The sequence below is a fragment of the Carcharhinus amblyrhynchos genome, chromosome 5 (genome assembly GCF_965287045.1).
Source record: "Carcharhinus amblyrhynchos chromosome 5, sCarAmb.v2.hapA, whole genome shotgun sequence".
In the NCBI taxonomy this organism is placed as follows: domain Eukaryota; kingdom Metazoa; phylum Chordata; class Chondrichthyes; order Carcharhiniformes; family Carcharhinidae; genus Carcharhinus; species Carcharhinus amblyrhynchos.
Genome location: NC_137328.1, coordinates 54,453,280 through 54,467,422, shown reverse-complemented (window position 1 = coordinate 54,467,422; position 14,143 = coordinate 54,453,280). Strand labels below are relative to the sequence as shown.

Here is a 14,143-nt window from a genome sequence, read left to right as displayed (position 1 = left end):
ACACCAAGATTGGGGGAAAGGCAAATTGTGCGGAGGGTGTGGAGAGTCTGCAGAAGGATCTAGATAGGCTGGGCGAATGGGCCAGGAAATGGCAAATGGAATTTAATGTTGGCAAGTGTGAGGTGGTCCACTTTGGTAGGAAGAATGGTAGGAAGGACTATTACTTACGTGGCGAAAAACTGCAGCAGGCGACGGTGCAGAGGGACCTCGGGGTCCTTGTGCATGAGTCGCAAAAACCCAGCTTGCAGGTGCAGCAGGTGGTCAGGAAGGCGAATGGGATGCTGGCCTTCATAGCGAGGGGGATTGAATATAAAAGTAGGGAGGTCTTGCTGCAGCTGTATAGGGCATTGGTGAGGCCGCAGCTGGAGTACTGTGTGCAGTTTTGGGCGCCGCACCTGCGCAAGGATATTTTGGCCCTGGAGGGAGTGCAGAGGAGGTTTACTAGGCTGATACCGGAGTTGAGGGGATTGAGCTATGAGGAGAGGCTGAATAAACTAGGCTTGTACTCGTTAGAGTTTAGAAGAATGAGGGGAGATCTCATTGAGACGTATAAGATGATGAATGGGATGGATAGGATAGAGGTGGAGAGACTCCTCCCGCTCAAAAAAGACAGTAGGACTAGGGGGCACAGCCTCAAGATAAAGGGGAGGCGGTTTAGAACGGAGTTGAGGAGGAACTTCTTCACTCAAAGGGTGGTGAATCTCTGGAATTCTCTGCCCGTTGAAGTGGTGGAGGTTGCCTCGCTAAATATTTTTAAGAAGCGGGTTGATGGGTTCTTGATAAGAGAGGGGATTAAGGGTTATGGGGAGAGGGCGGGAAAGTGGAACTGAGCCACAACAGATCAGCCATGATCTTATTGAATGGCGGGGCAGGTTCGAAGGGCTAGATGGCCTACTCCTGCTCCTATTTCTTATGTTCTTATGTTCTCAGTCCTACAAAGCCAATCTCTATGACAACATGAGCTACATGGGCCTTGTATCCAGGTCAAAATGCTAATGAGCTATAATTTGGATCCCAGCTCCATTTCCATCTTCAAATTAGATAGAGAATTTAAAGTATAACCATTCCCAAAACTGCCATTCCTAACACTTGTCACTTGGAGACTCTAACAGTGTATTCACCACCAGCACAGCTGTTGTGGTCATTGTTGACAAGTGTGAACATTTCACACAGCTTTCTTCGCAATAAAGACACACATGCTGTCAGGCAGAATCAAAATGGCTCAAGTGCCCCACTGTTCTTATGTACACTTGAATGTGCTGTCTCAAAGTACCAATCATTGAAACATGTAAAACCTTTCCCTATCATTGTGGAATTAATATATATTAACCTGCAAAGCTCACAACTTACGTACAGTCTAAATACCGCTCCATTAGAAGCCAAGGCTACTGAATAAGTCAAACCTTGTATTGACTTTCATGATAATGTTATGGGATTGCATTCATTTCTGTCAAAACTAAAATCCAAATAGTCACACCAGGAGAGCAGTGGGGCATGAATTCAAGTTCCAGTTGCACCCAGTTATCTAGCAGTTCTATTATTGGAATAAAATTCAGTATACCTTTTGTATGGGTACGGTTTAGAAATGTTTGAAGAGGCAAATTAGCTTGAATCATAGAATGACACAGCACAAAAGGATATCTGTGCTGGTTGTTTGAATGAACCATCCAGTTAGTGCCTCTCCCCTACATTTCCCATTGGCTTTCAGATTTCTCTCCCAAGTATTTATCTTTTTTTGGAAGTTGCCATGGAATCAGTTTCCACCATTCCATCAGGCTGTGAATTCCAAATCAACTTGCTGTGTTTATTTAAAAAAAAATCATCCTATCCCTAGTTCCCAATTGTCTTAAATCTTTGCTCTGATCACCAACCCTTCTGCCACTATAGATTGTTTCCTCCTTTCATCAAAATCCTTCACAACTTTGAGCACCTTCATCAAATCCCCGCTTGATTTTCCATGCAGTAAAGAGAATAAACCCAGTGTCTCCATGTAACTGGGATCTTTCATAACTGGTACCGTTCTAGTAAATCTTTGATTTGATTTATTATTGTCACACATGTATAGAATGAAAAGTATTAGCTCTTGCATGCTACACAAAGTGTACTGACAGAAAGGAGAGAGTGCAAACTGTAGTGTTAGTCATAGCTAGGATGTAGAGAAAAATCAACTTAGTGCGAGGTAGGTCCATTCGAAAGTCTGATGGCAGCAGGGAAGAAGCTGTTCTTGAGTCGGTTGGTATGTGACCTCAGACTTTAATATTCTTTTCACGGCGGACAAAGGTGGAAGAGAGAATGTCGGCGGCATGTGGGGTCCTTGATTATTCTGGCTGCTTTTTCGAGGCAGTGGGAAGTGTAGACAGAGTCAATGGATAGGAGGCTGGTCTGCATGATGAACTGGGCTACATTCATGGCCTTTGGTAGCTTCTTGCAGTCTTGGGCAGAGCAGGAGCTGTACCGAGCTGTAAAACAACCAGAAATAATGCTTTCTATGATAAATTTGTAAAGTTGGTGAAGTCTAATTTTGACGCTTAGAATTGGTCACAATTCTTCAACTGAAGCTTGACCAGTGTTTATAAAGATTTGAAATAATTTCTTTGCTTTAGTACTCCTGTGTCTTGTTTTTCAAATTCTCACGAGATATTTGACTTTAAACGTCTTTTCAACTTTTCTTACACCTTTAAGTCTTGTGAACGTATGCTACCGGATCTCTCTTCCTGTCTCCTCTTTAAAATGTGCTATTTAGTTTACTTGCAGTTCCTAATGATTTAAAATGTATTGGAGAAGATTGGTGGGCCTTGAGGGGGCAGGACCTAAAGGTAGCACATCTAGCACTATACTGCAATAAAGCGTTAGCTCTAATTGTTTGCTTGGTCTTTGATGTCTCCTGTAACATTTATACAGGGAGAAAGTTCATTGTATGTTGTAAGGATATAACTTCAGTTAATGATTTCTAAACCGAACCAGTGCTGCTGTGATGATTTGTCATTGTTGCCTTAATTCCTGAGGGAAGCAGCTTTGTGTGGTGGCCATGTGAGGAGGGATAAATATTACTTCCCAAGTTTACCACACCAAGTCTGACTGTAGCAGCTTTTTCGTGAATTTGGAAGGATGAGGATTTATACTCTGACTGATCTTCACCAGTTACATGCTGATTGCAAAGAAACAAATCTAGCTGGCTTTCCTCAGTTTCAAATAAAAAGGGATTACTTTTTACTGGGTTTAAAAAAAACATGCAGCTAAAGATATTTTTAAAAATTTAAAAAGGTAAAACCCATGTCTCAACTTTTACAATCCATATTCACGCGCACAGCATGCAAAACTGACAAGTTCTACTGTAGATAGTTATTATTTGGCTGGAGTCTGACAACTATGATGCTGGGGACCTCCAGAGGAGGCCAAGATCATTCATCCACTTGGCACTTCTGGCTGAAGATTGTAGTGAATGTTTCAGCGTTATCTCTTGCACCGATGTGCTGGGTTCCTTCATCATTTAAAACCCTCCTCCTTCAGTGTGTTGTTTAATTGTCCACCATCATTCATGGCTGGATATGGCAGGACTGCAGAACTTAGATCTCACCTGTTGGTGTGGGATTGCTTTGCTCTGTCTATCGCCTGCTGTTTTCACTTTTTGGCATAGAAGCAGTCCTGTGTTGTAACTTCACCAGATTGGCACTACATTTTTAGGTATGCCTGCTGCTGCACCTGTTGTGTCCTCCTACACACTTCATTAAGCCAAAGTTGATACCTTGGCTTGGTGATAATGATAGGGTGGTGGATATGCTGGGCCCTAAGGTTACAGATTGTGATTGAGTTCAATTCTGAATAGGGCAGTGGGGACACAGAGGGATGAGGGTGGTGGTGGTCGTTGGGATTTCTTAACTCCAAGCTTATTTGAAGTGTGTAAAATTTTGAATTTGTATACTGTAGACCTTTACACATCATTTAAAATAGTTTGGTATTTCTCTCCTGTATATTGTGTCCATCCCTCTTTTTACACTAGTCTTTTCCCTAGTGATTTGTTTAAAGTTTATTTATTTGTGTCACAAGTAGGCTTACATGACGTTACTGTGAAAATCCCCGAGTCGCCACATTCTGGCACCTGTTCGGGTACACCGAAGGAGAAATTAGCACGGCCAATACACTGAACTAGCACATCTTGCGGACTGTGGGAAGAAACCAGAGCACCTAGAGGAAACCCATGCAGACACGGAGAGAACATGTGCACTCCGCACAGACAGTGAGCCAAGCTAGGAATCGAACCCAGGTCCCTGGTGCTGTGAGGCAGCAGTACTAACCACTTTGCCACCCCACGGCTGAAGTCACTTTACTGTTTATAACTTGAATCCCTAAAGCTGTAATGATCCTGGTCACTTTTCTCCTTTCTCAACATCCATTTATTTCACTTGCCGTCAGGCAAACCAACCAACCAACCTGTCTGCCTTGCTGCCGAATTGATTTCGCCACTTGATCAGTACGTTGTTGGTACATAATTCTTTCTGACTCGTACTCCAATAAACCCTGTATTCAATTTGCCTTATTAAGTTTTGAAAGAAAATTGCACTCGGTGACATTATTTAGCTGCCACATTAATGTGAAAGCAACAATTGATGGTTACATAGTGTAATAAATCTGTTGGAAGAGTCCCTTCACCAAAATCCCTTTATTTATAAACTCTAACAGCAGTCCATAGACTGCTGACTGCGAGCAGTCTATCTCCGGGAGTGTCAGAGAAACTGATATTCCCGGATAAGTCCAAGGCAAAGACTCCCTGATTGGCCCATCAATTCATTCGTAATCAGGGATTTCATACTCCAATAGGCCAACCCCAATAGCCTGATTGAAGTCATTATACACAGTGTATGTAATTATTTTCACTTCGGGGTGATCTCTGGAGTGGAAATGTTTTACTATATTAGGATAATTAATGTTTAATTTCAACAGCAGGTCTGTAACGACTACTTTTATATCTAAAAGTTCAATTCAAATACAGTCAGGCATCACCAGAGGTTTTTTGCTGAAACTTACAGGTATAAAATTCAGAAAACAGACGAATGAAGACACAAAGACATCACACGTAAAGACCCTTGAAGCTTTTGCTGTAAGGCCTTTATCTGAAAGGGTGTGTTTCCTCTCTTTAGATGTGACCTATTACTTTGCTTTCATTTCTGATTTTGGGTGGAATCTTCCCAGAAATGTACAGAGTGTTGCCCGCAGGCTTGCCAGCCAGCTTTTCTTACTGTATTAAACACCCTGTGCATTTTAAAAGGAGAGCGAAATTCACACAGTCAGCTGGAGGGGTGGGGCCTAAAAACGCCAGCAAGACCCAGAATCACAAGATTGTGGTGCTGTTTTTAAATGGCACCCCAACCTCCAACTTACTTAAAAATTCTTCCCCCCCCCCCCCCACCCTCTCCCGTGGACATCAAGGTTCTTCCCTCCCATCCCCCACCCCACCCCACAGTATGGCTCCCCAGAGGTCCCACCCCTGGCATGTCTGGTAGCCAGCACGTTCCTCACCAAACGGGAAGTGTACTTATCTCAGGACCGCCCAGCGTGGTCATCACATCTGGTTTTGCTTGCGAAACAAGTAGTGATTTCACGCCAATTAGGTGGGAAGATAAGGTGTGGGTGGTCGTCTTATCGTGAAGGCTGGTAAGTGTATGTTAATTTATTAAAATGTATGGCATGAATCTGGTCATGTCCCATTGGAAGGGGGGCAAGGAAGAGCTCAAACTGAGAATTTGCTGCTGCAAATCCCATTTTTGACTTGCAAAATTTAGTGGCCATCATGAGATGTGTGCCAGCGGCTAGTGTGCGCACTACATCATGGCTTTTGCTTTCTCATCATTTGATGAGGTATCTCTGAGTCAAACCCCTTATTGCAAGCTGTAAATGTTTCACCAGACAGGTTTTAATGATGAGATTAGGAGGTGGTTTGAAAATTGTCATGTTTTTCCCAAGTACACAAGAATAGATAGGCAACTTGCCTGTTGATTGGTGAACACCCAATGGATTGAATATAAAAGTAGGGAGGTCTTGCTGCAGCTGTATAGGGCATTGGTGAGGCCGCTGCTGGAGTACTGTGTGCAGTTTTGGGCGCCGCACCTGCGCAAGGATATTTTGGCCCTGGAGGGAGTGCAGAGGAGGTTTACTAGGCTGATACCGGAGTTGAGGGGATTGAGCTATGAGGAGAGGCTGAATAAACTAGGCTTGTACTCGTTAGAGTTTAGAAGAATGAGGGGAGATCTCATTGAGACGTATAAGATGATGAATGGGATGGATAGGATAGAGGGTGGAGAGACTCTTCCCGCTCAAAAAAGACAGTAGGACTAGGGGGCACAGCCTCAAGATAAAGGGGAGGCGGTTTAGAACGGAGTTGAGGAGGAACTTCTTCACTCAAAGGGTGGTGAATCTCTGGAATTCTCTGCCCGTTGAAGTGGTGGAGGCTGCCTCGCTAAATATTTTTAAGAAGCGGGTTGATGGGTTCTTGATAAGAGAGGGGATTAAGGGTTATGGGGAGAGGGCGGGAAAGTGGAACTGAGCCACAACAGATCAGCCATGATCTTATTGAATGGCGGGGCAGGCTCGAAGGGCTAGATGGCCTACTCCTGCTCCTATTTCTTATGTTCTTATGTTCTTATGTTTAACATGACTAGCCAAGTAATGATTTGCTTATTCCTGTACAATTATACATAACTATTAAATAGGTTGGCTGTTTCTCAAATATTTATTCATAATATGCATCTGAATTTTCTGAAGATTAACACATCTTCCATGTATGATGCCGAAGTATCAGGAAATTGTAGCGTGAGTGAGTTCTACCAACACCACGTCCACCATAATCTGGTATGCAACCAAAATGTTGAACTGCTGATTGTCGAACCTCTGTCCTAATGTCACTGTATTCACACAGTGAAAGAAACAGAAGACTTGCATTTATATAGCTCTTTTCACAATCCTGGATACCTCAAAGTGCTTTACAGTCAATGATGTACTGTTTTTTTTTGACCACTTAGTTAGCATTGGTATTCAATCACTTGGCAGACTGCCCGAGGGTGATCATTTTACTGGCTCGTTCTAGATACCTTATTGAAACATTAAACCTCAATAATTAGAGTTTTGACAACCAGCCTGATCATTTTATATTGAGCTCTTGTGCTAAGCATAGATTGCTACCTGTAATGAAATATGGCTGGCAATGGTAGGCAGTGAGATGGAGAACCTATACAAACAGCCTCTTCTTTGTCATTTATAGTACTTCAATACAAACTTACTAATCAAAGTAAATTAAATTCTATCTGTGCAATGTACATAGAGACCTATCCCCACTTTACAAGTTTAGAATCATTGTGGATTGTATAAATAGTCCATAGTTACCTTCCAGATTTCTAATGTGAACCAGACTTCTGTGTGACCTATGGTATAAGGATTTAAAGGAGATCCACTGCGCCGTTTTATACTTAATTCATCAGTTTATGTAATGCATTCATTGTTGATCATGTGTGGTGTTTTCAGTAGTGCAGGGGGAATAGAAAATCACCAACCCTCTCTGCCAGTATTGCTATATAACTCACCCTTTTATCATTCAACACCTTCAACAGAATCAAACACATCCTCCCCTGCCTTCCGCTTTCCAAAGGAACTATTCATTTCTTGATATCCTAGTTCACTTTTTCAACACCCACCCTACCTCCTTTCCCATGACAGTCTCATGCAAACGTAGGCGATGCAGTACCCACCTATTGACCTTCATATGTCACTGTCCATGACCCAGGCACAATTCTTCTGAATTTGGCAGCAGTTTGCTTCCTCCAAACTAACATGAGGCATTCACATCCAACTGTATGGCCTCTTCCAAGTTCAGATGGCTACTCACAGATGAGGTGACTACTTTGTGAAATAATTCTGATTTTGTCCACATGTATGAGCTAAGGTCCCCTCTGATTGCCACATTATCAATTCTCAATACAAACACAAGAAGATGCTTCAAATTCAGACTATCCCTTTATCCCAGCAATGTCTTTACCGGCACATAAACCAGTGAAGAGCTACCATAAGCTTGACACACACGCTAGTAAAGTTGCAAGCTGTTTTCTTTCAGAGAATTTCTTGTAGATTTTTTTGTATCAGAGAGCTTAAAATTCCTGACCTCTCTCCCTGACTGAAGTCTCCTTTTTTTTGTTCCGGTCTTTTCTCTGTGTTGATGTCATTTGACCACTGTCACTGGGCAACAATAAAGTTTATCTACTTTGATTTTTTTTCCCAGAAGCACTAAATTTTAACCTCTAACTCATCTCTTTAAAAGGTTAGAACTTTAAAGTTTATCTGGCACAATGGTTAGCACTAGTGCCTCATAGTGCCAGGAACCCAGGTTCAATTTCTGGCTTGGGTCACCGTCTGTGTGGAGTCTGCACGTTCTCCCCATGTCTATGTGGGTTTCCTTTGGGTGCTCTGGTTTTCTCCCACAGTCCAAAAGACCTGCTGGTTAAGTCTATTGGCCATACTAAATTCTCCCTTAGTATACCTGAATAGACGCCAGAGTGTGATGTCTAGGGGATTTTCACAGTAACTTCATTGCAGTGTTAATGTAAGCCTACTTGTGACACTAAATAAACTGAAACCTTTAGACAACAAATTAGAGCCTTTAACCTACAGTTGGTAATCATGTCATTTAATTTAGTCTTTGTTGGTAGAAGAACCTGAAATGGAACCTTTCACGTTGTTCGTGTTTCTGTCAGTGAAAGAACTGTTCACCCCATTAGTCTCTGTTTTCTGTTCCTTTGCCATTTTGTATTGACGCTCCTACTTGCCTCTTTAAAGAGGCTTTAAATTTGCAAACGAGTTTAGGGAGATATTGACAATGTGGGCCATCAATGCGGAATATGTGACAGCATTCTGAGAGGTGGGGGAAGGAGATAAATGCGTGCAGGGTGGAAGGATACTCTGCTGGAGCACGATGTTGGTGAGCTAGTCTGAATGAACCCTTGATGCCAATTGAAATTATTTTCTGCCAGGCTTCATGGTATATTTATTCACCTCGTTCCAAGCAGTGGAATCAGAAGGTACTGCCTGTGCTTCAAGGTGGGAAAACTAGCCTATGGAAACAAGGTTTCAGTGGAACAGATCCCTGAGGGAGATGGTCGATGCAGTTAGTAGTGATTCGTTCAAACACAAATTAAATCGAATTCTTTCAAAAAGTAGCATTTGTAGGATATCAGCAGCTGTGTAATTTGAGGCATGATATGTTTAGCATGTTTGGAAAGGAAAGGCTAATCCTGGACCTCTGATTCATGAAACTCTCCACTACCTGTATTTTCTGTGTTATTTCTGAGTTTGTGTGGATTGATTCCATTAATTAGTGGAGTATGGCAATATTCTTCTATCATGTAACTACCAGGATGGATAAGGGAGACTGGATGGATTTGATCTTTTTAGGTCAAGTAATTCCTTTGTCTCTAGGAGCCTGTTCCATTTTCTCAGTTTGTAATGTTCAGCTTTCTGTGTCAGTGCCCATCTTATATAACCATTCACACATTCTATGTCTTGAATACACCTTTCTGAAAAAATAATGCCTCTTATTGGCTCATGCTATTATCACTTCAACCATTTTAGCCACCTCCTATTTCTGACTTAAGCATTTCACAAGCCATTCTATTTCCTCACTGAGCTGTTTGTGCTATATTTCCACTTTTCCTGCTTGGCTTTGCGGTATTTTTAACCGAGTTTATTACTGATATCGTCCCGTTTTCACAAAAGATCCACATCCCAAATGTCAAATTGGTTGCTGTTTATCACAGCTCTGCCTGACCTGTTGAGTGTTTCTGGAGTTGATTTCCATCACTTGCAGTTTTACTTTGTTTCCAGCCCATTTGATTTGGTTTATTATTGTCACATGTATTCCACTATTGTCATAATTTCCATGATGACACTTGTCTGTGTCTGGATGGCAGCAATGATGTGGAGAAGGGGCAGTGCTCTGAAAGCTTGTGCTACCAAATAAACCTGTTGGACTTTAACCTGTGAGACTACTTACTCTGGGTGGCAGCAGCCATGTATCTCATGACCTCTGTCATGACATTTTACTGAATTACTTCAACAGTCACGAAGCAGTTCCATAAGATTTGATTTTATTTATTACTGTGACGTGTATTAGTATACAGTGAAAAGTATTGTTTCTTGCGCTCTACACAGACCAAGCATACCAAACATAGAGAAGGAAAGGAGAGAATGCAGAATTTAATGTTATAATCATAGGTAGGGTGTAGAGAAAGATCCCAAAAGAAAAAACAGAAAGAGAAAATGCTGGAAAATCTCAGCAGGTCTGGCAGTATTTGTAAGGAGAGAAAAGAACTGATATTTTGTGTCCGATGACCCTTTGTCAAAGTAGCAAAAGATCAGCTTAATATAAGGTAGTTTCGTTCAAAGGTCTGATGACAGCAGGGACGAAGCTGTTTTTGAGTCAGTTGGTACGTGACCTCAGACCTTTGTATTTATTTTCTTGACAGAAGAAGGTGAAAGAGAGAATGCCTGGAATGTAGTTCCTTGCAGTCTTGGCTAGAGCAAGAACCATATTAAGCTGTGATACAACCAGAAATAATGCCTTTTGTGGTGCATCTGTAAAAGTTGGTGGAAGTCATAGCAGACATGCCAAATTTCATTAGTCTTCTGAGAAAGCAGAGGCATTGCTGACTTTCTTAACTGTAGTGTCAGCATGAGGGGACCAGGACAGGTTGTTGGTGATCTGGACACCTAAAAGCTTGAAGCTCTTGACCATTTCCACATCATCCCCATTTAATGTAGACAGGGGCATGTGCTTCCTGAAGTCGATGACTTTCTCCTTCATTTTGTTGACATTGATGGAGAAATTATTGTCACCGCAGCAGTTCACCAGATTCTCTATTTCCCCTGTACTCTATCTTGTCATTGTTTGAGATCCGACCCACCACGGTGGTGTCATCAGCAAACCTGAAAATTGAGTTGGAGGGAAATTTGACCACACAGTCAAAGGTGTATAAGGAGCATAGTATGTGGCTGAGGACACAGCCTTGTGGGGCGTCAGTGTTGAGGATGATCGTGGAGGAGGTATCATTGCCTGTCCTTACTGATTGTGGCCTGTTAGTTAGGAAGTTCAGGATCCAATTGCAGAGGGAGGAGCCAAGCCCCAAGCCACTGAGTTTGGAGATAAGTTTCATGGGAATAACGGTGTTAAAAGCTGAACTGTAGTCGATAAATAGAAGTCTGGCATAGGTGTATTTGTTATCTACATGTTAAGGGGTTGATTGTAGGGTCAGGGAGATGGCATCTGCTGTGGTTCTGTTGTGGCAATGGAGGAATTGTAGTGGATCCAGGCAATCTGGGAGGCTGGAGTTGATTCATGCCATGAGTAACCTTTCAAAGCACATCATAATGATGGATGTCAGAGTCACAGGACGATAGTAATTAAGTCGTGTTGCCTGCCTTTGAAAACTGAAATCACCACGAACATGGTTTGTTTAAAACGTGCTTTAACCCTTGCGTACTGTGTGCAAATTATCCAGCTGAGTGGAACTGCATTCTGTGCACTGGGGATGAGAAAGCCCATCCTCAGAAATATTCACTGATTGTGTCACAGTTCTGACACATGACTGGTTTTAAAATAAGCTTTCGGCCTTTACAAAAGAGGTTTACCTTAAAATGAGATGGAGAAATTAAGACAAATGGGTAGATTTGCATTATTTATTTCAACTTTTTTCCTTCATACTAAGCAACAAAATGAGAAGGTTTTGCATGGTTAAATTTCTCATACATATTCAAATATGCAAGGAGCTTTATTACTTAATATGCCTAGTTTAAGTCAGTGAAATGCGTTTAAAATAACCTGCTTAACCATCTACCTCCAGTACCAAATACTGAATTATAAAGAAAGGATTGTTTGTGTTTTTTGGACTGAAGATCTGCAGGAAAGTAGGAAATAAACTGAGTGACCCAAAATCAGACCATTCTCACACAACAAATTTTAAAACCCTGAGGAAGAGTCAAAGGATTCGAAATGTTAATTCTGCTTCCTCTCCTGATAGATGCTGCCAGACCAACTTGACATTTTTCCAGCATTCTTTGTTCTTGTTTCAAATTCCAACATCTGCAGTATTGAATAGATTGATTTTATTATTGTCTCATGTGTTGGGGTACAGCGAAAAATATTGGGAAGCGATTCTCCCAAAAGTGCTGAATTGGTGGGAAAACTGTTGTAGGTCACGACTGTTTTTTTTTCAGTGCAGCTTCACACTCGAATCTCTGCTCTGTCTGCAATGCTGAGGTCCCAGTCGTGAATCTCATTAAAACCCGGGGGCATGAGGTCTGTTCGCACCAGAGTCTGACAGTTCCGGAACTCTACGCGTGCACAGTGGTCCCTATCTGTTGGCCTCCCCATTTGCTGACCAGCTCGATCACTGGCCAGCCTGGGACCTGTGCAGTGCTGCCCCTTTAGTCTCCCCCGCCACAGCCCGATCACGGCCCCCACAACAATTCCCGGACCAGCCCTGATCACTGGCCTCCCTCCAGCCCAGACCGATCTCTGTGCAGAATGGCAGCAGGATCCCCCCATCCTCGCCAATTGCCCCTAGGCCCTGCCTGGTGCCCCCTGAGCATGGGAACTTTGCCGGCACAGCCAGGATGCCCATGCCCAGGGAGCCCCGATTGCCTCCCCTTTATTCCGACGGGGTCTCCTGCTAGTTCCCCAAATGTGGGGAGCTACTCTAAACCCCACCAGAATGAAGTATTCCTGGCGGAGTGGGAGATTCTATCAGGACTAGCAAGTTCCTGATAATTACATGCAAAATATATTTAAACCAAATTTTTAAAAAAACTCAAATGACTTACTTCCCGACTATTTCCGGGTGTGGAAGACGCGCATGCATTCCAAGTGCACGTGCAAGTCCCGGAAAAAGACCACGGACGCGATTCTCCCGACCAGACTTGCCAGGAAAGTTGTGGGTCGCGATGGGAGAATTAGGCCCAGTTTCTTGCAAGCTGTTACAGATAAAACATACAGTTAGAAGATAGAACTATACAGCACAGTACAGGCCCTTGGTCCTCGATATTGTGCTGAGCTATGTCCAAACCCAAGATCAAGCTATCCCACTCCCAGTCATTCTGGTGTGCTCCATGTGTCTATCCAATAACCCTTGAAAGTTCATAGAGTACATAGGGGTACTTAAATTTAAAATCCTACTGTTTATGCAGTATTTTTCAGTGGCTTCACCTTTCTTTTACTGCCAGCTACTGAGTTTCTGTACAGTGTTTGTAATTCTACCTCTGATTTTTCTTTGCAGTGGACAATTTGCGATAGTAAAAAAATGCACAGAGAAAAGCTCTGGAATGGGGTACGCAGCGAAATTTATCAAAAAGCGTCGCTCAAAGTCCAGCCGCCGTGGAGTGAGCCGTGAAGACATTGAAAGAGAAGTCAGCATCTTAAAGGAGATTCAGCACCCAAATATCATAACTCTGCGTGATGTCTATGAAAGCAAAACTGACGTGATCCTTATTCTTGAACTGTAAGTAAATCCTTGCATATTGAAGTTGCTCCATCCTCAGTGTGGAAGTGTGCTGAAAAATCATTTCCCGTTTGAGTGGACAAATGTATTTCCCAAGCGTTGCTGAGAGCGTCGTGGATCATAATTCATCTGAGCTAATTGATGTAAAATGCGCAGGTGGTGGCACAGCTTGTGTGCATAATGAAGGAACCTGTTACTGTACCTCATGAGAACAAGCGACAGCAAAGTTGGAGCATCGGTCGCCCTTTTTGTGATGCGTGATATTATAATGCACATCAACTAAATTAATTGTGATATTTCAAATAATAGTAAAGTAGTGTTTGATTTGACTTGAGATCTCTGCAAACCACCCGTAAACATTCGGAACACAACTGTTTCTAGTGCATCTACTCCAAGTGGAGGATGTGCGTAACCTCTCAAAACCACAGAATCAACAAATATTTGACAGTACATGTCTGCATTGTGATTAAGTGAGCATCTGCCTGTGCCAATTTCCATTTTTCAGTTTTTGAAGGAAGTGGATCATAAACAATCAAAATAAAATCTGTTTCCTGATGGAGAGCTTGGTTTTTCTATTTAATCATGAAGAAGACAAAATCTTTTGACATTGT

The 14,143-nt window shown here is 42.4% G+C and overlaps 1 protein-coding gene across 5 annotated transcripts in view; it reads left to right on the top strand.

The window, feature by feature from the left end:
- Window positions 1-14,143, top strand: part of dapk1 (death-associated protein kinase 1) — a 198,253-nt gene that overhangs the window by 82,808 nt on the left and 101,302 nt on the right. For all 5 annotated transcript variants that reach the window (XM_080188807.1, XM_080188809.1, XM_080188808.1 and 2 more), the window contains exon 3: window positions 13,311-13,532. In XM_080188807.1, the coding sequence (XP_080044933.1) occupies window positions 13,311-13,532 (222 nt within the window). The remainder of the gene's footprint in view (window positions 1-13,310; window positions 13,533-14,143) is intronic.